The following is a 23842-nucleotide window of genomic DNA, read 5'->3' as shown; positions in this document are numbered from 1 at the left end:
TTCTGCATCATCATACATCTTCATACCTGACTAACTGTAGTGAAAGGTCAGCACCATGTTAGCAGTGAGTTTCTGTAACAACATTCATCCAACAGCTGTAAGGACTCGAACCAGCAACCTTCCAGTCACAAACAAGTCAACAAGTCGACCACACGGCCGGTCCATTTCTAGTTGAAAGGTTTACAGTGGCACTGATTTGGTGATTTGGTGATTCACTGACACAAAGTTGGTTGAACTACAAGACTTCAAAAAAGTAAAAAAAAAAAAAGCTCCACATGACGAGTTATTCTCATATTCACTGAAGGACAAAACAACTTTCTTGTGTCGTCACTCACCCAGGAGGGCAGGTACATCCGGCCATGCAGGGCTCGTGTGTCGAGCAGGTGAGGTTGAGCAGGTAGGATTCACAGGTGCGCTCACAGGCCATGCCCCTTCCTGACTGGAGGCTGTCGTCCCCCTCTGAGCAGTTCTGGTAGAGCTGACCGGCCGGACACAACCTGTCTGTAAGAGGAGAAGAAGAAACCACGGGTTGAGGCTGGCTCCAGAAGTGAGTCAGTCTCCATAAGTCCCCATGTTAGACAGCAGAAATAAACATGTTTACAGCCTGGTACAAAAACAGTTTTGGTCTCTGTAGCTAATTTCCCCGTTCATGACAACTGTACTGAGGGTGAATTTATATACAACTCACCTGTTCACATTATATTAAGGCTTAAAGTTATGCAGGATTAAGAGCGTGGACGCTTTGACTGACAGGTGGGTGTGGTTACAGGTGGCTTTACAAAGGAACAGCCTGACTGTCATCAGAGGATTGGTTTATTTTGATTTAAGAAATCTTTGCAATGGAACAGAAAATTAAATTTGAGGGAAATCTGGAAGAAAGTGGAAAAAGTAAAATCGTCTTATTGTTTGTGTTAAATGGAAACACTCACCGCGCTCTGTTGTCTGGGACACCAGTTTACCGTTCAGACAGAGTCTGCAAGAGAACATGAGAGGACGGGATGAAGATAAATACAGAAACTACATGTCAATCAACATGAAATTAAATACAAAGATCTATTGAAGACATTTCCAGTGTTATTTAACATCTGCAAGATGAGTCGTCAGTTTTTTGTTCGCAGCACTTTCTCTGCTCGTCTGGTTTGTGACTGACAGGAGTCATTGTCAAGAAATCTGACCCAACGACAACAACCGGAAACTTTAGACAGCTAAACTTAGTCTCCCGCTGTCCTGTCCTGGGTGATCTTTAATTAACGTCTCCGCTGTCTTGAACTGTGTAAAGTGTTTCTTTAAATCATCATCGTTCGTGAAGATGAAGGCAAGCCTTTAGGTGACAGAGACGGAGGAGAGGATCTTACTGAACACCTGCTGACATCATGATCACATCTCCGGGTTCATAATCAGCTCCGAGGAAACTGCAGGGACACTCGCTCCTGAAAAAAAACACACACACAAGATGAAACTATGTGACGACACCAAAGATCTACAGAAGCCGGTTTGGGTGAAGTAAAGACTGCTCACTTTGTTCGTTATTGTGTAAAGAATCATGTTAAAGAGGGCTTTGTGTGACCTTAAACAGAGTATTACAGGTAAGTGGAGAGGGGGCTAGATAAGGAGGATTTAGGAGGTGAAATCAGACCAAACCTTCAAATCTTTTCATCTTCATCAAAAAACATAAACGTACAGTGGATCCACGCCGTGCTAAACGTGTGTAGCAGAGGTCGGAAAGCCCTGTAACATATAGGCCAGCGCCACACATCGGCCTCTGTACTACAAATTCTTTCTCACTGGTTATCAGATATCTGTGTCGTCCCCGGATCGAGTGGGAATGAAAGGGGGGTTTCACGGTGAATTCCTTGATGTAACTCTATCACATGGTAAGTAAGGCACCGCGCTGCACTAGGATGTAAAAACCTGGGACATTTAAGAGGAATTAAGCCGCCTGTCTTCTAGGGCAGAGCAGGCTGAAAGGGAGGAGGCACAACTTACCGAGGTCCTCTGGCTCTATAACGTCTGCGAGGAAAGCTACAGGCTTTCCACTTAAGGCTGACCTAAACTTCAGAGCAGTACAAATATCACTTTGAGAGGATTTGTTTGGTGGAGTCACTCCATTGTTAGCCGTTTAACGAGCTTCGCAACCTTCCGCGACACGGCGGCAGGCAGAGCTGGAGCTGGAACAAGGACACCGACTCGCTCCAGGACTAAAAAGACGGACGTGAAAAATGTGTTAATGTTTAATGTGACACAAAGCACCTGTTAGTGTTTTGTTGAATTTTGTGCTTAAAAGTCAAACTAAGCTGATTTTTTTAGGGTTTGGGTTCACTCCTGCTTGCAGGCCCCCCCCTCAGGCTTACCTGTGCACCAGGTGTGTGTTCGATGGTTGTAGAAGGATCCCAGAGGGCAGACGCAGCCTCCTCACACTCCTCCCCGCAGTGCTGCGGGACGGACAGGGAGGGCAACGGCGCTGGCACGACGACACGCAGGTGCCGTACTGCATGGTGGGCGGACAGGTGACCGCTGTGGACGGAGAGATTTCCATATTTATAACTCGACAGAGCAGAAGAGCTGCAACTTTCCTCTGATAATAACGTCTGTGACCCCTGCTGACCCACTGACCTGTGATCAGGTGAACGGTGTCTCTTGTCATTCGTACGTCTGTTCTCACACTATGTAACTTTGGGCTCCGGGTCGGGAGAAGTACGTAACGCTTTACGGCACTAAGTCACACAGCAGCAACTATTTCACTGATTCTGGTGAAACTGGATCATATTTTATGGAGGAAATGTTTTCTGGTTTTCCCTCTGATGTCCCTCCGGCTGCTCCGCCTCAACTCTCTGTGATTTACAGAGTTTATGATGGACAGTGAAGTAACCTGCTGACCGCTGTAGCTGCTGTTAGCTCATGTTGCTCAGTCTGTTAGCTGCTGTTAGCTCATGTTAGGTGTCAGGACTGTGAACTCAGAGCACCGGGGGGAGTGTTGTGTTTGTACCACCAGAAGAAGAAGAAGGAGGTTTTCAGGCCAGGGGGATGGAGCTGGTGTCGTGTCAGAACTGGAGCTGGACAAGTGGGCAATGTAACCGGGCTCAGCAGCCTCTATGGACATAATGGCAGAGGAGAAGAGAGCGAAGAGGACGCTGATGGAGGAAGCTAAGAAGAGGAAAAGAGCCACCAGACAAGAGTCAATCTGGGACTGACTCTGCACCTCAACTCTCTGTGATTTACAGAGTTTATGATGGACAGTGAAGTAAACTGCTGACAGCTGTAGCTGCTGTTAGCTAATGTTAGCTCAGTTTGTTAGCCGAGCTGCCTGGACTATGAGCTCAGAGTGTTTGTACCACAGGCATTTTGGACCACCAGGAAGAGGTCGTTTAAAGGGTGGGGAGCCAGAACCGGAGCTAGGCAATGTAACCGGGCTCAGCAGCCTCTATGGACATGATGGCAGAGGAGAAGAGAGTGAAGAGGACGCTGACGGAGGAAGCTAAGAAGAGAAAAGGAGAGAGTGAGGGAGCAAGAAGCCGCCGGACAAGAGCAAATGTGGGACTGACTTTTATTGGTTGGTGAGAGCTTGGTTAAATAAAAGGCTGAAAGACAGACGCCGAGCTGGGCTGACTGCTGCTGGACTAGGCAGTGATATCAGCTGCTGCTGGTGTTTGACTCTGTCTGCTGGATACTCACCACAGTCGGGTATCTGCGATCGGAAGTCAACGATGACGGAGAATCTGCGGCAGTGGTGAGCGTAGTGAGCGAGCGCAGAGCAGAGGCACGGCGTCCCGCACTTACACGTGTCCGAGCGACACTGCTGATGGAAGGAGGTCGGACTGAGGTACTCATGGCAGGCGGAGAACAGATCCTGGTTCAGTACGTCGCACATCTCTGTTGCATAGGCCACTGATCAAGAGGAGGCCGACATCACACGGTCATACACAGAAACACTTCAGCGTGACATTTAACGTTCGACTGAAACAGAAGACGCTAAAGGAAGAAGAGGAACTGACCGGCCTGCTGGTGAGTGTCACAGGGGTCGAGCTGAGGCGTGCTCAGGCTGGACAAACAGGCCGACGAGACTCTCCAGGCGTTTCCAAACAGCTGAGGAGTGCTTTCTATCATCCCTGACGGAGATCTGCAGGAGAACACAGAGAGCACAGATCCATCTCAACAACGAGGAGGTGGACAAACAGCTAACTCATTTTGTTTTTCACGCACTGAAACTGATATCAGGACGAGTCATCCAGAGTCTCAGGGTCGTACTGTGCAGATGCTACACCACAGCAAGGTTTCATAAGTCAGTTAAAAAAATATGCAGGCTGGTTTCCACCCAGAAGTTAGATTAAGCCTTGACGTCTGAGCAGTCCTGTGTGGAGTCTGCTGGCTATGAGTGACCGAGTCCCACCTCTGGCTCTCCGATGGACTCGTTGCACTTTCAGAACCGGTAGAGCCGAAGAAAGAAGCTTCTGCTGAGTTTATGACTTGTTTTTCTGCTTGTTTTAGTCACTAAACGTGCTATTTTCTTCTTCATTACGTCTAAAACAACTTCATAAAATGTAACTACTACATGAATAACATGTTAAAAACACGACAGGAGTCAGTCATCGAAGACGAAGCTCAAATATAAAATCATCATTTTAAAGTCTTTTCTGGAGAGCTTTCTTTCTAGCAGCATACGACCACTTCAGTCACCAACGCCGATGTATATCCATTTACAGCTGTTAGACAACATCCGCCCTTTATGGTCGGCCATTACGATGCAGTACAGTGGAGCCCCTATTCCAACTAACAGTAAATTCCTTGTTGAAGTGGCGTGTCCAGTTGGGCGCTCATCTGGCCCGCCTAAAAGAGCTGATCAGAGAGCGAGGCTTTTGATGCCGAGCCGCCTCGCCAGTGTGCATTACAGAGGGAGAGTGTGAGAGAGAGAGCACTTCGCCGTCACCTCCCTCTCTGCCTCTGAAACAGGAGTACGCTCTCTCTTTTATCATTGGAAGGAGCGGGGTTAACGGAGGGCGCGGGAGGGGTCAAAGGTCAGGGGGCGCGCACACTTACAGGAAGTCGTCTTGAATGTTGCCGTTGAAGGTGCCGCACAGGCCCACCGTGTCGTCCTTCCACTGCTCGTCGGCCTGCAGGTAGAGGCGAAACTCCTTCCAGTTGTACTGCAGACGCAAGCCGAACCTCGTCTTCACCTGGAGGAACATGGAGGACAGCTCCTGGATGTGGAACATGTCTGCGGGACGAAGATGTTTTGTAGGTTTTTGAGTAAATATATTATTTACTTCTGAGCGACACATCAGCCTCAAGGTTTAAAATCTAAAGCCTTCATTGTTCACAAGCAAGCAAACTTCTTCCAGCACTTCATTGGTTGATTTTTAACTTTTGAACTTTACTCCCTGAAAATCTCGTTTTTGCTCACCTCCACCTCCACCTTCCCTACTTGCAGTGATGTAGAAACGTACTCAAGTACACCGCAACATCACGCAGCTTCTCAAACTAACGTTTCGAGTTCTTTAAAAGGAAGTAAACACATCTGTGCAGAATGGCACCTTAAAGAGAATCTGAAGTTTTGTTTTAGATCAAAGTTTTGAAGTCTGAAGCTGATCCAAAGGCAACATCACAAAGTTTGACATGACAGACCTGTTTATCTCTAGTCGACAGGTTGCTACTGTGCTTCCCTTTTTTGCTTTGGCATCGGTTGTAATGGTCTTCTAACTTCCTGCAACAGGTCTGAGGATGGTGAGAAACCCTCCGGCACCACCACGATCCTCATGTTGTTCCTTCTGGATCCAGACTCAGATCTTCACGTTTATTTAGACGGTCAAAACTCCACCAGTTGTAGAATAACAACATCACGGCAGGCTCTGCTCAGCGTCTCCCATGTTATTACATGTTCATGACAGATTTAAAGTTCTCAAACCCATGTAGTTCTACCGTAAGGAAAGGAGCAACTCATGTTTAACCAATCCTTGGACTTTGGTTGCCATCAGTGGTTACCACTTTTTAACACATAAGAAACATCTAGAACAAACAGCAAATCATGCACTCCAAGATTTGTTAATCTTTTGTTTCATTGGTGATATTTAAATATAGCTGAAGGCACCTGAACACTTCACGGGTGTTGGAAGTTGTTCAACTGACCCGTCAACATCATAAATTAATGAGCAAGTTGATTTAACTGACAGAGAACCAGATGAACCTGACTTGACCTGATGTCAACCTGAACCGGACTTTGAAGTATTGTTCGGGTTTGTTTCAAGATTTAAATTCTTTACTTCTCTCTTCATGTCTGGATTTTATTCCCAACATTTTGGACAAAGATGAATTGATTGACTGACAAAAAAAAAAACAGCTGACTCGATTCAGGAATGTGAAGTACTTTGTTTGCACCAAAATATGAAGTGCTTTAAGTGTCAGTGTTGTTTTCATTCCTTAAGGTATTAAAATATCAGATCATTCTCACACACTCACATCACAAAACACACAAAAGGCTGTTGACTGGTTCAACAGAAAGCTGCAGGCATGAAAACAGTGGCGTGAAAGGAGAGCAATACTCAGAGGGAAGGCATTTTGTGCAACACAATGCAAGCGCTAACCCAGTAAAGTATTGGGAAAATTTCTGTTCAATAGCACAGCTGTCATTCAATCCGCCTCTGCCATGACCCGCGGAGTGCTGAAAGAAGGCGAGAGCTGGATGTGAACAATGTTTGAAGGTGATAAAAGACGAGGGAGTTACCGTCGTTATACGGCAGGGAGATGCGGTACTGTCCGGCCATGAAGACCTCGCCAACGTGACTCAGTGTAATCTCCGATCTTGGATCCTCGTCAATGACCAGATTAACTGATTGGATGCAGGCCCCGTCCAGATTCTGCAGTTTGAGACAAGATGACTTGATAAATCGCGCTGACATTATTCCAAACAGCAGCAATTCAGATACACAACAGGACTCACAAAGAGAGGGATATAATGGGAAGAGAGAGAGAGAGGAAAACAAGACGGTCACTCTGAAATCACTCCATCACACACTGTAAAATCCACAGTAGTTTACTGGAAACCATTTCACAGTAGTATACTGTGTATTCAGTCAAAAACTACAGTAATAATAGAGTTACTGTGAAAATAAGCAACACAGTAATACAGCAACAAATGATGTACTGTAGAGTTACTCGTCAACAGCTGCCAGTTAGTTACTGTGATTTTATTTACAGTAAGTTACTTGTCAACAGTTGCCAGTTAGTTACTGTGATTTTATTTACAGTAAGATACTCGTCAACAGCTGCCAGTTAGTTAGTGTGATTTTATTTACAGTAAGATACTTGTCAACAGCTGCCAGTTAGTTACACTGATTTTATTTACAGTAAGTTACTTGTCAACAGTTGCCAGTTAGTTACTGTGATTTTATTTACAGTAAGATACTCGTCAACAGCTGCCAGTTAGTTACTGTAATTTTATTTACAGTAAGATACTTGTCAACAGCTGCCAGTTAGTTACACTGATTTTATTTACAGTAAGTTACTTGTCAACAGTTGCCAGTTAGTTACTGTGATTTTATTTACAGTAAGTTACTCGTCAACAGCTGCCAGTTAGTTACTGTGATTTTATTTACAGTAAGTTACTTGTCAACAGCTGCCAGTTAGTTACACTGATTTTATTTACAGTAAGTTACTTGTCAACAGTTGCCAGTTAGTTACTGTGATTTTATTTACAGTAAGATACTCGTCAACAGCTGCCAGTTAGTTAGTGTGATTTTATTTACAGTAAGATACTTGTCAACAGCTGCCAGTTAGTTACACTGATTTTATTTACAGTAAGTTACTTGTCAACAGTTGCCAGTTAGTTACTGTGATTTTATTTACAGTAAGATACTCGTCAACAGCTGCCAGTTAGTAACTGTGATTCTATTTACAGTAAGTTACTTGTCAACAGTTGCCAGTTAGTTAGTGTGATTTTATTTACAGTAAGATACTCGTCAACAGCTGCCAGTTAGTTACTGTGATTTTATTTACAGTAAGTTACTTGTCAACAGCTGCCAGTTAGTTACTGTGATTTTATTTACCGTAAGTTACTTGTCAACAGCTGCCAGTTAGTTACTGTGATTCTATTTACAGTAAGTTACTTGTCAACAGCTGCCAGTTAGTTACTGTGAGGTTCATAGTAACCAGTTCTACAGTGCAGATAATGAACCATGTAATTTGACAGTTTGATGTGTGAAGTGGTAGAAAAGTATCAATAAATCAATATAAAATGCAAATCTTTAAAAAATAAAATGTAAACTCTGATAAAAAGGATAAAGCTGCATTAGTGGCTCCTAGGGACAACAATGTGCATTACAACACACAACACAAAAACTCATTTTATCAGTGAGTATAGTGTACCAGCTGAACAAAAGGTTTTTGTGGGTATGTAAAGCCCTGAGATACACGTAACTGTCCATCAAACCTATCAAATCTAAATGATGCAAAAAGCTTAGATGCCAGGTAGTGGAAAAGTTAATTGGGAAAACTTCTTAAGGATCTATCGTCTGGGGAACACGAATATGTTCAGTGAACTCAAGGCTCAATTCAGCCCAAATGCAGCATTCCCGGCAGCTGTGGCTCAGGAGGTACTGTAGATCCACTAATCAGATGATCGGTAGTTCGATCCTCATCTCCTCCAGTCTGCATGTCAAAGTGTCCTTGGGCAAGATACTGAACCCCAAGTTTGCTCTCTCTAAGCTGCTTTGGATAAAAGTGTCAGCAAAATGTTTCATTTGAACTGAGATACAAAGGTATTTGTAATGAACGCTGTGGCGGTGTTGAGCCCAATCCAAGTGGAGCTGATGGACTAAACTCTGATAATCTACCTGTTGCCTTCTGGCTTTGTTTATTTCGTGAATCAGCTTCTAAATCTGAGTCTGACTGGCAATTTATGCTTCAAATTAGTGACACTAAGAAGTTGAGCAGTGGTCAAGTGACATACACAGTAAATGAGAGTGAGGGAGTGTCAATGTCGATAAGGCTGATTAATAAGTGAAATAAAACGTTATTTCCTGATTGTTTCTCAGCGGTTACACAAATAAACACACCCCCAGTTTAGCTGCGATGTATTAACAAGAAACAAATACAGAGTCAGAGGTGTAGCTCCCTTCTCTCCTGGCCAAATCCTGCTGAGCTAACTTCTGATTATTTAAATGTTGATTTAGACTTTCCAAATATTATCAGGCTGGCTGAAATTTACATGAAAAAGACTTCAGAAGTTGTAATTACACGGTTTGGTCACTATGTCAAATTGTCTTCCATTGACTTCCTAGTCAATGTTTAGGTGTATAAAACTTGACTTTGACTTGACAACCTTGATATCGGGGCTTTCAGCAGATACAGTGCAACTGGCAAATGTCAAAAATTCACGCCACGTTTAGCTTTGTTTTAGTCTTCATGGACGTTTTGGTGTCATTTGGTGCTGGGAAGAAGATCATCGTATCACAAAATGTAATGATACTCGAGGAAATCTCGAGTACTTAACTGTAGCCCATCGCTTTAGTAAAGGTACGATGAGTTACTTGCCGCTCTGATATGTTTAAAGTAAAGAAGGCCGCTCGTCGCTGACAGTAAACGATCTGCCTCTATGAATCGTCTCTTTCATAAGTGGCACAGCCCCATAGCCGAAAGGTTTTAGCGACCCCCTCCTCCTCCTCCTACTCTTCCCATCATTCACCTCCTGTTTTCGCATAACCTTCTCTCTGTCCAACTCCCCCACCCCTCCATTGACTCTCTTCACCTCCCTCCTCACTACAAAGCCGTCCACAGCTCTGTCAGTCAGGCCAGATAAGGTAATCCTGTTCAGTTGGCTGTTAGAGGTCTCGGGCCTCTGCTCTGATGAGTGGGACATCTTATATCTCGCCTCCTCCTCCCCATCCATCGAGCCCAGCTCAAAGGCTGTTGGGAAACTGAAGGCTTGGAGAGGCGGGGAGAGGAGAAGAAGAAGCTCTCAGTCTTTTGTTGCTTTCATGTTCATTATCTGCCGCGGTTGATCGAGACATTTGCTTTCATTTGTCGAAGTCGCAGCGCGGCTCTTGAACAAAAGTCAGCGGGGATTATCGAGCACTTAAATTATGATATGATCTACACGACAGACAAATTGCATAAACCTGTAAGCCGAGACGGGAGAACAGTTTGATCGCAGAGAAGTGGGAGAGGCGTGCTGGAGATATGTTTGGTCCAAAAGAAAAAGAAAAACAAGAAGGAGTTTAAAATAAAATAAAAATAATCCAGATTAAACGTAACTCACGGCTCCACACGGGGCGTTCAGGATGGTGACGGTGAACCTCCCTGAGCTGCGACTCTTGGCGAGGACATACTGGCATGTTGCAGGGAAAGTGTAGATCCGCCCGTCAAAGGATTGGAAATACATATCGCCAGTGACCGAGCACTCGCCTGCAGAAAGAGCAAGACATGTTTCCTTCATTCATCCGAGGACACCTTCGACTACTGCCTGTTAGATACTGAGCAGACACCGAGCTCTTGAATGGCATGTCTTTCCATGTTTCCTAACCAAGTCTTCCCGTTCCTTGCTTACTAACTAGGAATCTTCCTATTTCTCTTGTTCCTTACCAGGAAACTTTTCTTCTTGCAACCTGACTACGACCGCTCTGGATCTCTGAATGCCTCTATATCTACAGGTGGGTACAGGTTCCATAGTGTAGTGGTCATCACGTCTGCTTTACACGCAGAAGGTCCTGGGTTCAATCCCCAGTGGAACCAAACTTTACCACTTATCCTCATCAGAGTGGGGCTGGAGCCTATCCCAGCTGACTGGATATTGAACCCGCAAGTTCCTCTTTGATAAAAGCGTCAGCTAAATAAATACTGCCCATCCTACTTGACACCATGACATCAACATCAAAACTGATAGAAAGCAGAGTCAGGATTCATGACCAACTAATCTTCTCTGATCACGTTGCCTCGGTTGCCCTGTTGTGCCACTTCGCACTTCACAACCTTACCTGACTCGTCATACTACCCATCTCCTGATACAGGCTGTGGTTCTCGGGATTCGATTACTGTAACGCCCTCCTGACGGGCTGCCCAGCCTGCACAGTGAAACCTTTTCAGATGATCCAGAACGTGGCGACTCGCCTGGTCTTCAATTAACCCAAAAGGTCACATGTTACCCTGCTGCTCATCAATCTGCACTGGCTACCTGTAGCAAATTCAAATCTCTAACACTTGCTTACAAAGTAGTTTCCGGTTCTGCTTCCCTTATACAGGTTCAATGTACATCCCTGACTAGAAAGCCTCCGCCTGATGTGAAGGTTTTCTTGCACCATATCTAGGAAGTTCCTTCTTCCTGGCTTCTAAAATAGGAGACATTTTCCTTTCTTGACATTTGCTACGACGGTTCTTCTGCTACGTCCTCTATCGAAAACTTTCTCTCTAACTATAACTAACTTTATATGAACAGAACTTGCTGTTGGGTTTTTATAAAACAATCAAACCTCCCATCACGGACCTGCCGTTCAGTTTGAGTAAAAATCGAACCACCCACCGAGGGAAGGCACAAACCTGGGCAGCTGTAATCGGTGCAGTTCCACACTCCACCCACGCATGTGCTGAAACAGAAAGCAGAGACAACCACAGGTGAGCTTATCAGCAGGATCACCAACAGAAACTGGACACACCGAGACCAGGTGGTGGTCAGATCTGAGAAGATTAAGAGGACTGTGTGGAGCCTGCAAGATAAGATCCTGCATATGAGGTGAGAGAGAGGTGAAACACCAGTTGACTCACCAGTTGTTGCATTCCTCCTGCAGCATCTGTCCGGACGGATAAAACATCCCGTGGTACTCGCAGGGACAGTCGGACGGCGTCACACAGCCTCCGTCCTCGTAGATCAGACCTGAGAAGAGACAAGAGACAGCTTTGTGTGAAAACATCAAAATACGGTCAACTTGGAAGACTTTTTAAGGGGTTGACATTACAACAGATAGTAGAATCTGAATAGAAAACCACCTTCAGGACAGTAGCATCCATCCAAACATGCCAGCTTGCTGTCGATGCATGTTCGCTCCAGGCTGCAGGACGCCGGGCAGCAGCTTATGCATTCCCTGTACTGCAGACCTAAAGGACACTGCTTCTCTGGTCACACAAACACAACAAATATGTTAAAAACTGGAGATATTTAATAGAGAGCATATACACTGTGCTGTGTCTAAATGTGATGCTATAAACTGCACTTAAAAAAAACAGATGAAACTAAATGATTTTTAAGTAAATAAATAAGTTAAAGTCTTGTTTGCATGAACCTAAAACATGCTATGTAATACAATAGAACAGTAAATATATCTGCTACAACTGCAACACTAAGTTAACAGGTTTCCACGTCCTGAAACAAAATAATTTTACATATAAAACTGACTAAAATGTTTGAATTTGTGCTATTTTTGTTGTAATTTAAGTTCTTCAGCTTACAGTATTTAGCTAACGTCAGGTAAAGTCTGATCTGTAAAAACAATATTAAGGTTTCCAGGTACGCTTAAAGCTTTTAAACAAAACAATGTTACTACATATTGACAGTTTTTACATAAATAGAACTAAAAATGTGTCAGCTAGGTCCACTGGCTACCTCACGTTAACACAGCTAACGGTTCTTTAGTTAACGTACGTTACAGTTGTACACATATCTGATTGTTATTAATTATTTCAGTGGGTTATGTGATTATATATTGACATTTTTTTTTACATTAAAAAGACTAGAATGTTCGAATCTTCATATGAAATGGACTCAGGTGTTTGAATTTGTGTTATTTTCATTCACTGTATGCTAATACTTTGCTGCAGCTGACAGATTATTGGTTCTTTAGCTAACGTTATTTAGATTTTTAGTAATTTTTGAGACATTTTCTTGTAGTTGTAAATGGTATATCTCAGAGTAATGATTTAGCATTTCATAATTAATCTCGCAACTTCAATAACTGAAAGAAAATATACTTGAGATTCTTTTTTAGGATGCATAATGCGTTTTGCTTTAGAGGTCGGTTTGACCATAACGTGCCGTTTTTTGGCGCACAGTTGAAAACACCTGGAAAAAACGTACCACACTGAGGAATGTGCTGCCTCCAGCCGTGCAGTGGGTGGTCAGCGTGGGCGCAGGCCCGGGCATACTCGCTGAACACCTGGCATACCACATCACCGCTGGGACCCGACCTTCAACAGGGTAACAAACAGAGAAGGACTATTTGAGTGGAGCCAGGAGAGGTGTGGCCATCGAGCCAGGTACGCTGAACTCAAACAAATAACTATCCACCAGCTGTGTGTCTGCATCATGGAGGGAAACTGGAGAATTGTCTGTTAATGAGTAAATCCTCCAACTAAGCTCTCGATGAAAAGTTATAGCTGAAAAGCTTTGTTGTAGTATCTGTGTATTAGTAATGGTATCAGTCAAAGTAAATCATCTGATAAGGTAAATTTGTTTCTGCACACTCTGTCTTGTCTTTAGCACTAGTCTCTGTTCCAAATCACTCTGAGTTAACAGTAACAGACTGCCAGGGCTAATGTTACCTACTGAAGGAGTGCACGTTCAGGTTCATGGACCCAAGCCACCAAAAGACACAACCGAGAGAGCTGTGAGTGGTATTTTAAACCAGAAAGTGGTCAGAAACAAAAGGCGCTCACAAGTCTGCTTTGTGGACAAAGGCAAAAATCCAAGAAACCTCACAACACACCACAAGTGGCCGAAGACATACCGACAGTGTTCAAAGAAGAGCGAGGACCAACAACAACACCGCGATGAATGCAGAAAAACAGCCAGTGCAGATTTGAAGGATAAAAGGATTTAGTCCTTAGTTGTGTCCTCAGTCGAGCAAGACAATTAATTGGTATTCAACTGTACATCGTCCATAACTGAATAAATGTTGCCTCTAACTGCAACTTCTCCTGCAACCTAAAGTTACCCTCCAGTTTCCAGTCTAAAGTTCTGGATCAGAGCCCGGAGATGGTGCAGCCGACTCAGATTTCTAACTGAGTCAGCGAGGGGAAAACACATAAAGGGAAATGAAATGCCTTCTCATATTCTTTAAGATCAGAGAATTAAATAGTGGATTCAGCTCAGGGGGCTTCATTCCAGATTACAAACACATCCACAGGTATTTTGGGCCACAATTTAAACGACGACTAACGGTTGGATTTTCATGAAATTCATGGTCCCCAGAAAATGATTTTGTTTACCCACTGATGCCAATTTGGGGCTGAAATTTCCAAGAAGTTTCTCAGAAACTTATCATGATATTTACTCTACACATTGATACTCCCCTGAGGATGAATCCTTTTCATTTAGAATCCCATGAAAATTGCTGTCAATATTCATGGTCCACAACAGATTAACCCGTATGAATTTGGCACTGACATATATAAAGTTGGACGACGTGTCTCCACTTCCAAATTAAGCCAAAATATCCCGGATAAGGTCTCTGCTACCTTGAAGTGGTTTGGAGCAAGAGTTCCAACGTCAACACTACGGAGGTGATTCACAGACTTTCTGATTGAAAGATTACAAAGTAGCGAACTGCTAAATTGGTCAGCCATGTAGCTAACTGAACTGACTCAGCCCCAGGATGCCAGAAGCCAAACCCAGCAAGAAAACCACCTCGGTCGGTCCATGTCCCATCTCCTAACATCGAAGGGTCAAGGTTTATAACCTATACTGCAGCCAGCTACCAGGGGTTCGATTGAGGTGTTTTGGCCTCACTTTTGGAGAGCTGTTATGTCGTCTATCTTTGTATGCAGTCAATGGAATTGGCCGAGCATTCATCAAAAACCATCATCAGGACCAAATGAGGACAAGGTATCTCAACAGGTAGGTCTGAACACACTGTTCTTACATGCAGAGGTCGTTGGAGCAGCTGGCCATGTAGGACAGCGGGCTGACAAATTCGTGGCAGCTCTGAAATGGTGGATCCAGCACCATTGCACACACCTCCTCCACTTTCTGCAGCCACACAAAGACACAAAGACAGTTTTTCACTTAGTGTTCAAGATGTTTTTCTGCAGCAGGGAGGCCTCCAGATATCTATCAGCCAACTTACCTGCAGGACATGAGCTTCAACGGCAGCACAGGGTGAAGGGAAGTCAGAAAGCACCATGGGACATCGGGCCTCGTGTGGCTCTGCCTCCACCCAACTATTCCCAAACATTCCTATGTCATGTGTCAGCGTACCTGGGAGAGAGAGGAAGTGTTTGTTTTTTAAAAATCCCCAATTAACCTGTCAAGTACAAGTACACACATACAAACTCAGCCCCAGCTGAGGTTTGAACCAGGAACCTTCTTGCTGCAAGGCGACAGTGCGAACCACTGCATTCTTATCAAATAATAAATTATTAGCATGTAAAATACTTCACAGAGGTTCCATAGTGTAGTGGTCATCACGTCTGCTTTACACGCAGAAGGTCCTGGGTTCAATCCCCAGTGGAACCATCCTTATCTCAGATACTACCACAATTTCATCACCAAAACATTGATTCTGTTTCAGTCTTAGATAAACACTTCTCTGTGGTGGATTACCCTGCAAACAGCTTTGCAGAGGTTTCATAGTGTAGTGGTCATCACGTCTGCTTTACACGCAGAAGGTCCTGGGTTCAATCCCCAGTGGAACTATCCGTACCTCAGATACTACCATAATTTCATCACCAAAACATTCATTCTGTTTTAGTCTTCAATACACACTTCTCTGTGGTGGATTGGTGGACTCTGTGGGTTCAATCCCCAGTGGAAACAGAGTTACTGTTCATCCATTATCTTTAACCGCTTATCCTCATCAGGGTGGTGGGGTTGGAGCACAAGGCCCTGGGTTCAATCCCCAGTGGAACCATCCTTATCTCAGATACTACCACAATTTAATCACCAAAACAATCATTCTGTTTCAGTCTTAGATAAACACTTCTCTGTGGTGGATTACCCTGCAAACAGCTTTGCAGAGGTTTCATAGTGTAGTGGTCATCACATCTGCTTTACATGCAGAAGGTCCTGGGTTCAATCCCCAGTGAAACCAGAGTTATCTCAGATACTTCTTAGACTTAGTCTTAAATCAACACTTTTCTGTGGTGGATTGCTTCGCAGAGTGGTCGTCACGTCTGCTTTACACGAAGAAGGTCCTGGGTTCAATCCCCAGTGGAACCATACTTGTCTCAGATACTACTACCATAATTTCATCACCAAAACACTGATTTTGTTTTAGTCTTCAGAACACACTTCTATGTGGTGGATTGGTAGACTCCGTGGGTTCAATCCCCAGTGGAAACAGAGTTACTGTCCATCCATTATCTTTAACCGCCTATCCTCATCAGGGTCATGGTGGGGTTGGAGCCTATCCCAGCTGACCTCGGGCAAGAAGCGGTGTATACCCTGGACAAATTGACATTTCACAGAGGTTCCATAGTGTAGTGGTCATCACGTCTGCTTTACACGCAGAAGGTCCTGGGTTCAATCCCCAGTGGAACCAGAATTCTGTAGTTATTGAACTGTATAAAATATAGTATGCATTTCCGCATAAGCTTCACCCCACAGCCATGGAAGATAACCAAGAGGACCACTTGGTTATAACTCAACAACATATAAGATCGAATCAAAACATTGTTCTAGATTCCTTATCAAATAATGAACACTTCCTTGGTGGATTAGACCAGAGGTTCCATAGTGTAGTAGTCATCACGTCTGTTTTACACGCAGAAGGTCCTGGGTTCAATCCCCAGTGGAACCATCCTTATCTCAGATACTACTATAATTCACTCACCAAAATCTGTTCATTCACCTTCACATTAAATATTGAACACTTCTTTGTGGTGGATTAGCCAGACTGCTACTTCTGCAGGTTCCATGGTGTAGTGGTCATCACATCTGCTTTACACGCAGAAAGTCCTGGGTTCAATCCCCAGTGGAACCAAAACTATGACTATAGGTAGTGAGTCTGACATTATGTTACAATAAAATGTCATTTTATCTATCAAACACGGACTGCGTGTGTTGCATTTTCATTTTTTTGTCACTAAGGGAAAATGTGTCTTTGGACACATTGTGATATGGTTGATCAGATTACAATCTGTCTGGATATGTGTACACACAGAGTTTGTGTGTGTTCAAGTCTCACTGATTATAATCTGATCCACCAAGATTCAGGCTGATGCAGGTGACAGGAGCTCTCACGCCCCACGGGCTGATTTTACAACTGATACCTGGATTTAAATGACTATATTTGTTTTAATGTGCGTTGTAACCAAGTTCATGAAGATCTTTACCATAACTCGTCTTCAGGTCGTCCTGGACGTCAGCGTTGAAGTTCCCACACAGGCCGCAGGTTCTACCCACAAACTCTGGGCTGAGTTTGATGTAGAGGGAGCCGCTGCGCCCTTCCCAAGCCAGCGTGAAGCCGTGCTGCTGCGTCACCAGAACGTACTGCGAGATCTGCTCCAGCTGCAGGTCGTGAATGTGATGCGGCAGCTGCAAACTGTACACAGAGACAATGAGACATTCAAATAAGTAATAAATCCTGAAAGACGGAAAAAGTGGATGGTTTGTTGTGTTCTTGGCTGACCTCTGGCCTTTGAAGGTCACATTGGTGGCGAAAAGCCGAACTTCACCCTCCCATGGGAGGAAGAGGCTGACGGATCGTTGGCAGGTGTAAGGAGCCGAGCTACAGGCCGGGTCATTGTGGACCTGCAGCAAGATGCAACATGGAAACCATTCATTAGGAACCAGGTTTAACGTTTAAATGTTAAAAAACTGATGTGGATATGTAAGCGATGCTTTGCATTCTCTCTTTTAGAAGGACCATACTGGTGTTTGTTTTTGATAGCCAGCAGATCTACACCACTCAACTCACAGTTTGGAGACTACAAAAGAAAATGTCATCCCACTTCTGTCTTAAATGTTCTGGTTGTCTTATATTTTTGTTACTAAAATTCTCCTTGATACATGTATTACTGTACTATCAATAATCTTAATGCGTTCGGGTCTCTTCGTGTTCGGTTTGGTTTTCCCATACACAGATACGGTATCTGCTGCCTTTTCAGGGGAACAAAGTCCCGGTCTGTTGCAGATGCTTTCAAGGCATAGTGGGTAATTGCAGTATTTAATGGTAATTGACTCTAATAACCAGATAGCTTTCACTAATCTTCAGAGCAAATCTTTTCCTCAGGCTGAGACTGAACCTCGCAGAAGTCAGAAAGGAGGGTGTGTTTTGGAGCAGGACGCCACCGAGTCCAAACTTTCCTTGACTGGAAGTGGGCGTCAAAGCGAAACCTTCTGGGCAGCTTCGAGTCTGGAGGATTTATTTCGCTCCAGTCTGGACTAACCTGGACGACGATGCTGGCCTGGGTGGTTTCCTCGCAGTCCCTCAGCAAAGTGTACGTACATCGACCGGGGAAGTAGTAGTAGAGACCGTCGAACGTCTCGAAGTTGTACTGACCCCACGACCTGCACGTCATCTCCCTCTCGAAGCCAGGGTTAGGAACTGGAGAAAATAAATGACGATGAAATAATTTCCCATCTATGAAGTTCAGTCCAAGGAGTTTTATAATCTACGCCCAAAATAAAGTAAAAACTTTATGACATATTGTACCTTTGCTTTATGAATCAATGTTTAGGCTTTAAGCATCAGAAGATGCTAATAGTGACTAAAAAGATTGAAGGATTTAGTGACATCTACTGGTGTAGTTGAACAACAGTGCAACATGCAGAACTGCAGCGTCTATAGATATAAAAATTCTAACAATTACACACTACTGAATCATTATAAATATTATATTCCATAAACAGAGACCCCTACATCTGACTCACAGGCACTGTTAGTGAATAATTTCACAGTGTTTTGAAACAAGACAAAATAAAGCAGATTATATTATAGATTATATTTATATCAAGAAAATTTGTTTTGGATGAAAAAACAGATAAAGTTATGTCACCACACCGGCAGTTTGTGCCAAAAATATGATTTTAGAACTTGATATGATTAACTAAAATCACGTGTTAATAATTTTTTTTTTAGTATTACGTGAAATAAACAAAGCCAGAACACAACAGGTTGAGTCTCAGAGTTTAGTCCATGAATCCACCTGGACAGCCTCAGTTTCAGTGACATTTCACGCTACACTAACTGTGGAGGAGTTTGATCGTCAGATTGGCCGGGCATGACGTCAGGTTGTGTTTCTCCAACTGTGGCTCAGCTTCTCCACTGCAGGTCGGTGCAATTTCATGTAGTGATAATAACCCCTCTGCTGCAGTTCACATAATCTGATTTAAAACATTTAAAATGACTCAAATATCAGGTGTTTGATTACCTGTCTGACATCTGTGTCCAGTGGCCTGATACAAGCTGCAGTCACATGACTCCCCCTGAAAACACTGACCTCCGTTCAGGCACGGAAACGCGCACGGCTCTGCTGAGAGAAAAAGTCATTTCATCGCCTTGTATTTCACCTGATAAAGGTCTGATTGAAACATAAAAAAGATCATTTAGTGTCTCACAGGTAAGAAGGCTTCTTTAATGACCCATAAAATTTACTTTAAGTATCTGCAGGTCATGACATTAAGGAAAAAGTCACCATCTGTCAGCAATCATATGGAGCTGTGGGGGCCCCCAACAAACGTTCCAGTCACTGGACGCACCACCAAACACCAGACGATGGCTCCTCATCCTGCAGTAACACCATCTGCTCAGTGGGCTTACAGCTTGTCTGCCCAGTCAGCCACGTCCCACACAAGCACAGGTAAAATACAGGGGTTTGTGGGGGGAGGAGGGACGGGCTGATGGATCAGATAAAAGCTATTTTCCTCCTGTTCACTCAGCGAGGGGGAAGTTAAACAGAGGGCTCACTTGTTGCTCTGGTTAAAGCCACATTATTCAACTCTCTGGCACTTCGGAAATGGCATCAGGACTATCTGAAGACTCTGCACCTCTTTAGACAGAACAGCTGTCAGGTCTTCAACGCTTTACTCCACAGAGACAAAACTGACAACGATCGGAGTGTTTTCAGGACAGAGCGTTCATTCACATCAACACATAGTTTCGGACAAACATTCAGCGTTGGCCCCTGAGGCATTCCCATCACAGATCCCTTTCAGATACAAAGTGGCAATGGCAGCACCACGCTCTGAAACTCATTACTTTCAGTGGCTTAAATTAGCGCGCTATCTGACCAAGGTTTAACCGTGTTGAACTTTGGATGCAAAGTGAACGTCTGAAGCACAATTCTTTACCTTATCCTTAAAGTCTGTGTAAAGTAAGAATAAATTAGTTTTCTGACTTTGTCAGACCAAAGAAGAAAGGGTTTTTAACCATCCAGCCAAATTTGAATGATTAAAAATATCGACAAGTTTATGAAATGAGGTGTCAAAATCAGGTAAAAATTACGTCCACAAAATTCTGAGACTGAAAACTGGTGAAAAACTGTTTGGACCTCTAACTCCACATTTAAGTGATATATCATTCAAAGTAAACGCAAAATAAATACTTTGTTACCAACAAGTATCATGTTCAATTTCTCATGTTTAAACCAAAACAAATTGAATGAATTAAGCAAGTTACAGTTGATTTTTGTAGTGACATCTGGATCTTTCATATTTCATACTGACAGATCGTGACCTCTCCAGTATGGCTACACCTTGTGGTGACACACAGCGGCGGCCAATCAGGCATCTTAATCAATGCCAGAGTCATGATGCTATTAGCTTAGCTTAGCATAGAGACTGGAAGCAGTGGTAAACAGCTGGCCTGGCTGTTTCCAATGACCTCAATCAAGGATGTTTTTAGTGCCATTTGTTTTTTTATTTTGTCTTTCAGCAGAATTACGTGAAAACTACTGCCTGGATTTTCATGAAACTTGCTGGAAGGTTGTAGCATGGACCAAGAAAGAATCCAGTAAATGTTGGAGTGGCTCTGAATCACATTTTGTGTCTTTCAAAACTGAAATAAGAACAATACATTATGGTTTTACGACTAGCCAGAGTTGTGTGCTCTAACTATTTCTTGGCGACCAACACGATTGGGTTAAGAGACAATAAAACCACAAATTGTTGTTTTTACATTTCAGTTGTTGTACAGACTAAACCAATAATATACAAAGTCTTTAGATGTGTTGGAAGGAGGCACATTCTTTTACTTTTGGACAGAGCCAGGCTCACTGTTTCCCCTGGTTCCAGTCTTTGGCATCCCCCAACGGTAGTCTGAAAAGGGTCAAAGCAAACACCAACACCAGATCCTCCCCACAGATCTGAACCGGGGATACTGAGAATGGTAGTGCTCAAAGCGATACAGCATGCACCAACTTTGACCTGAATTCTCAAATTTTCTAACACATCATGGGAATAATTTGACACAGTGGCTTTGAAGTGTGAGGGATAAAGACAGGAAAATGAAATTCAGTCTAAACTTTCTTCTCTGGTTTCATCAACCTGGTTTGATTTCTGATGATTCAACATCCATGTTGTCTTTTCTAAACATACCTGGAGTCCTGCGGAGCTTTGACCTCAGGGCTTCCTTCGCCTGCCTGGTTTGCAGTGAAACATTGACTGGACGCTCATCTGAAAAAGCTCTGTTGGCTGCGTTTCCTTGGAATGCCCAACCAGGTGATGATTGGTTTGATCGCAGTGAGCTGGTCAGGGATTGGTCAGATGGTGTTTTGTTTGAATGGTCATGTGATGTTTTGTTGGATGATATGTGGACTGATGTGTTAGCTGTTATTAAAGTAGCTGGATGATCAGAAGATCCTGACGTGAGTGATGATTGGTTTGATGTTTTCACGCTGGCTTCTGATTGGCTCAGCTGTGTTCGGCTGGATGCTGATTGGTTAGATTTTGTAGTGCTGCCCAGTGGATGATCAGATGTGGTCTTGGCTGGCGCACTGCTGACTGGCACTGTGTTAGTTGGCGATTGGCTGGTTGGTGATTGGCTTGGCAGTGCCTTCGGTGTTGGTGATTGGCTGGCTGTTGTTGAGCTGCCTAATGATTGTTTTAGTGAGTGAATGGACGCTGCTGTAATATCTGGTGATTGGCTGGTTGATGTTGACATTGTGGTGTTTGGTGATTGGTTGGATGGTGTTGTGTTACCTAGTGATTGGCTGGCTGATGCTATGTTTGCTGGTGATTGGCTGATTTGTGTTGTGCCTCCTGGTGATTGGCTGGCTGACGCCGTGTTGGTTGTTGATTCCCTGGATGGTTCAGGGCTGGTTTGTGATTGGTTGACTTTTGCAGTCTTGGTTGCTGTTTGATTGGCTGGTGTTGTGCTGTTTGCTGATTGGCTGGATGATACTGTTCTTGATGGTGTTTGACCAGATGGTGCAGATGATTGGTCAGAGTTGAGGGTCCACAAGGACGTCGGCGTCCTCTCTGGAGTACTGGAGGACGTCCGGTTGGACGTGGCGGTCTGGCTGACCAATGATGTGTTGGTTTGTACAGCAGCTGTCGCCTGGAGGTCCTTCAAGGAGAGAAACTGAATCATATCAGGTATTTCATGCAACATTTACAACTATTAAGTCACAACGTCATAATTTGATCTGCCTAGAAACGTTTTAGAGTCTCTTCCAACCAAATATATTAAATCTGAGTCTTGGCACTGTTTGGCAAAGAGAGGAAGGAGCCGATTCCAGCAAACTAAAGTCCTTGTAAAGCACTCTGATTCCTTTAATTAATCCCATGAGTTTCATATAAAATAGAGTAAATCTGGAAAAACAAGCTCAGCTCTCAGGTAACAGATTAATAAAGATTTGATTAAAACCTAAGACACTCAAAGCTTTTCACAATTCTGTGTTTTGTTTGAGGCAAAAAAAAATTCCTTCCAGAATTACGCCAGTTGTTGCCAAAAAGCCCCCAAAAAAGAGTCCCCAAGTTGAGGATGTAACCGAGGCAGCGCTGGGAAAAGAAGCGGCTCGAGAGAAAAGAGCTGTCATCCGGCCTTCATTAACAACTCTGTGACTTCCAACTCAGCTTTCCCATCCAGGTTGATAAACTCCACCCCCTCCTCCACTTCCACCGTCAGCCCCCAGTGTGTTTTCCCATTTTGTGTGATCTTTCTTGCGCAGTGAGGGGATGTTTATGGAGGCGATTTCTGAACTAAAATGAGTTTATCGTGCATTAAAAACACCAGGTTTTGGAGGCTGTTCCAGAGGAATAAATCTCTGAACATGTGGAATATCTTTGCATGAAAACTGTCAGATATTGAGCAGAAAATATAAAATAACCGCAGCTTTGATTTCTAAATATTGGCCGTCAGTCGGGCGTTGTTTCTCTCTGGATACCCGAGCTCTCAACCCAAGGCTTTCATCTCAAAGAGCAGGAACAAAGCAGATGGCAAGGGTGAAGGTTAGAGTGGGTGGGTATGAGGTGGTGCGTGACTATGAATTATTAATCACTGATGAGTATCAGGAGATATCGAGACCAAGCGGGTCAAACACAAAACGTTGACCCAGATGTTCAGAGATGTGACGTGAGATTAGATCCGCTCTTTATACCTGCGACCTGCGACCTGAGCTGCTAATTGCTTTGTTCGTTTACATCCTCCTATAGTTTGGACCGGATTCTCACGCCTCTGTGGAGCTGGGACAAAAAAAAGAAGGGGAGCGACCACATTCAGGGCTGATGGAGGCTCTGATAGACGAAGAGTGGGACAACAGACCGGCTACTGTATATTCCTGCTGGGACTGACTCACATGTCCAGGAACAAACGTCACTGTGGAGGAATCGTAACTTTTATATATGATGACGTGCCGGGACATGTAGAAGGGCAGTTCATATCTTTATGTGTTATTGAGGTGTTGTTTCAGTCTGGGAATTCATGTATTTAAAAGGACATGCAACAGGTGATTTTGTTTGTTTGGTTTATGCAATAAAAACGTTCAAATT

At 43.8% G+C, this 23842-nt stretch overlaps 1 protein-coding gene and 7 non-coding genes across 8 annotated transcripts in view; 7 read left to right on the top strand and 1 right to left on the bottom strand.

Moving 5' to 3' along the window:
• The window catches only part of otog (otogelin), a 53631-nt gene that overhangs the window by 28319 nt on the left and 1470 nt on the right, over nucleotides 1-23842 (bottom strand). Inside the window, exons 4-23 of the mRNA XM_027281370.1 lie at nucleotides 21449-22418; nucleotides 19285-19386; nucleotides 18301-18458; nucleotides 17541-17662; nucleotides 17245-17453; nucleotides 15039-15169; nucleotides 14835-14941; nucleotides 13052-13161; nucleotides 11968-12093; nucleotides 11746-11854; nucleotides 11521-11567; nucleotides 10247-10392; nucleotides 6716-6848; nucleotides 5035-5212; nucleotides 3993-4117; nucleotides 3673-3885; nucleotides 2352-2514; nucleotides 1356-1430; nucleotides 930-973; nucleotides 336-501 (exon numbers count right to left, since the gene is read on the bottom strand). Of these exons, the coding sequence (XP_027137171.1) occupies nucleotides 336-501; nucleotides 930-973; nucleotides 1356-1430; nucleotides 2352-2514; nucleotides 3673-3885; nucleotides 3993-4117; nucleotides 5035-5212; nucleotides 6716-6848; nucleotides 10247-10392; nucleotides 11521-11567; nucleotides 11746-11854; nucleotides 11968-12093; nucleotides 13052-13161; nucleotides 14835-14941; nucleotides 15039-15169; nucleotides 17245-17453; nucleotides 17541-17662; nucleotides 18301-18458; nucleotides 19285-19386; nucleotides 21449-22418 (3434 nt within the window). The remainder of the gene's footprint in view (nucleotides 1-335; nucleotides 502-929; nucleotides 974-1355; nucleotides 1431-2351; nucleotides 2515-3672; nucleotides 3886-3992; nucleotides 4118-5034; nucleotides 5213-6715; nucleotides 6849-10246; nucleotides 10393-11520; nucleotides 11568-11745; nucleotides 11855-11967; nucleotides 12094-13051; nucleotides 13162-14834; nucleotides 14942-15038; nucleotides 15170-17244; nucleotides 17454-17540; nucleotides 17663-18300; nucleotides 18459-19284; nucleotides 19387-21448; nucleotides 22419-23842) is intronic.
• On the top strand, nucleotides 10647-10719 carry trnav-uac (transfer RNA valine (anticodon UAC)). Its single transcript has one exon. It is a non-coding gene; the product is annotated as a tRNA-Val (tRNA).
• Nucleotides 15355-15427, top strand: trnav-uac (transfer RNA valine (anticodon UAC)). Its single transcript has one exon. It is a non-coding gene; the product is annotated as a tRNA-Val (tRNA).
• trnav-uac (transfer RNA valine (anticodon UAC)) lies at nucleotides 15535-15607 on the top strand. The gene has a single exon. It is a non-coding gene; the product is annotated as a tRNA-Val (tRNA).
• On the top strand, nucleotides 15929-16001 carry trnav-uac (transfer RNA valine (anticodon UAC)). Its single transcript has one exon. It is a non-coding gene; the product is annotated as a tRNA-Val (tRNA).
• Nucleotides 16379-16451, top strand: trnav-uac (transfer RNA valine (anticodon UAC)). The gene has a single exon. It is a non-coding gene; the product is annotated as a tRNA-Val (tRNA).
• Nucleotides 16637-16709, top strand: trnav-uac (transfer RNA valine (anticodon UAC)). Its single transcript has one exon. It is a non-coding gene; the product is annotated as a tRNA-Val (tRNA).
• Nucleotides 16820-16892, top strand: trnav-uac (transfer RNA valine (anticodon UAC)). Its single transcript has one exon. It is a non-coding gene; the product is annotated as a tRNA-Val (tRNA).

Source organism: Larimichthys crocea, chromosome VIII (assembly GCF_000972845.2).
Source record: "Larimichthys crocea isolate SSNF chromosome VIII, L_crocea_2.0, whole genome shotgun sequence".
Lineage (NCBI taxonomy): Eukaryota > Metazoa > Chordata > Actinopteri > Sciaenidae > Larimichthys > Larimichthys crocea.
This window is presented reverse-complemented; position numbering and strand designations above follow the sequence as displayed.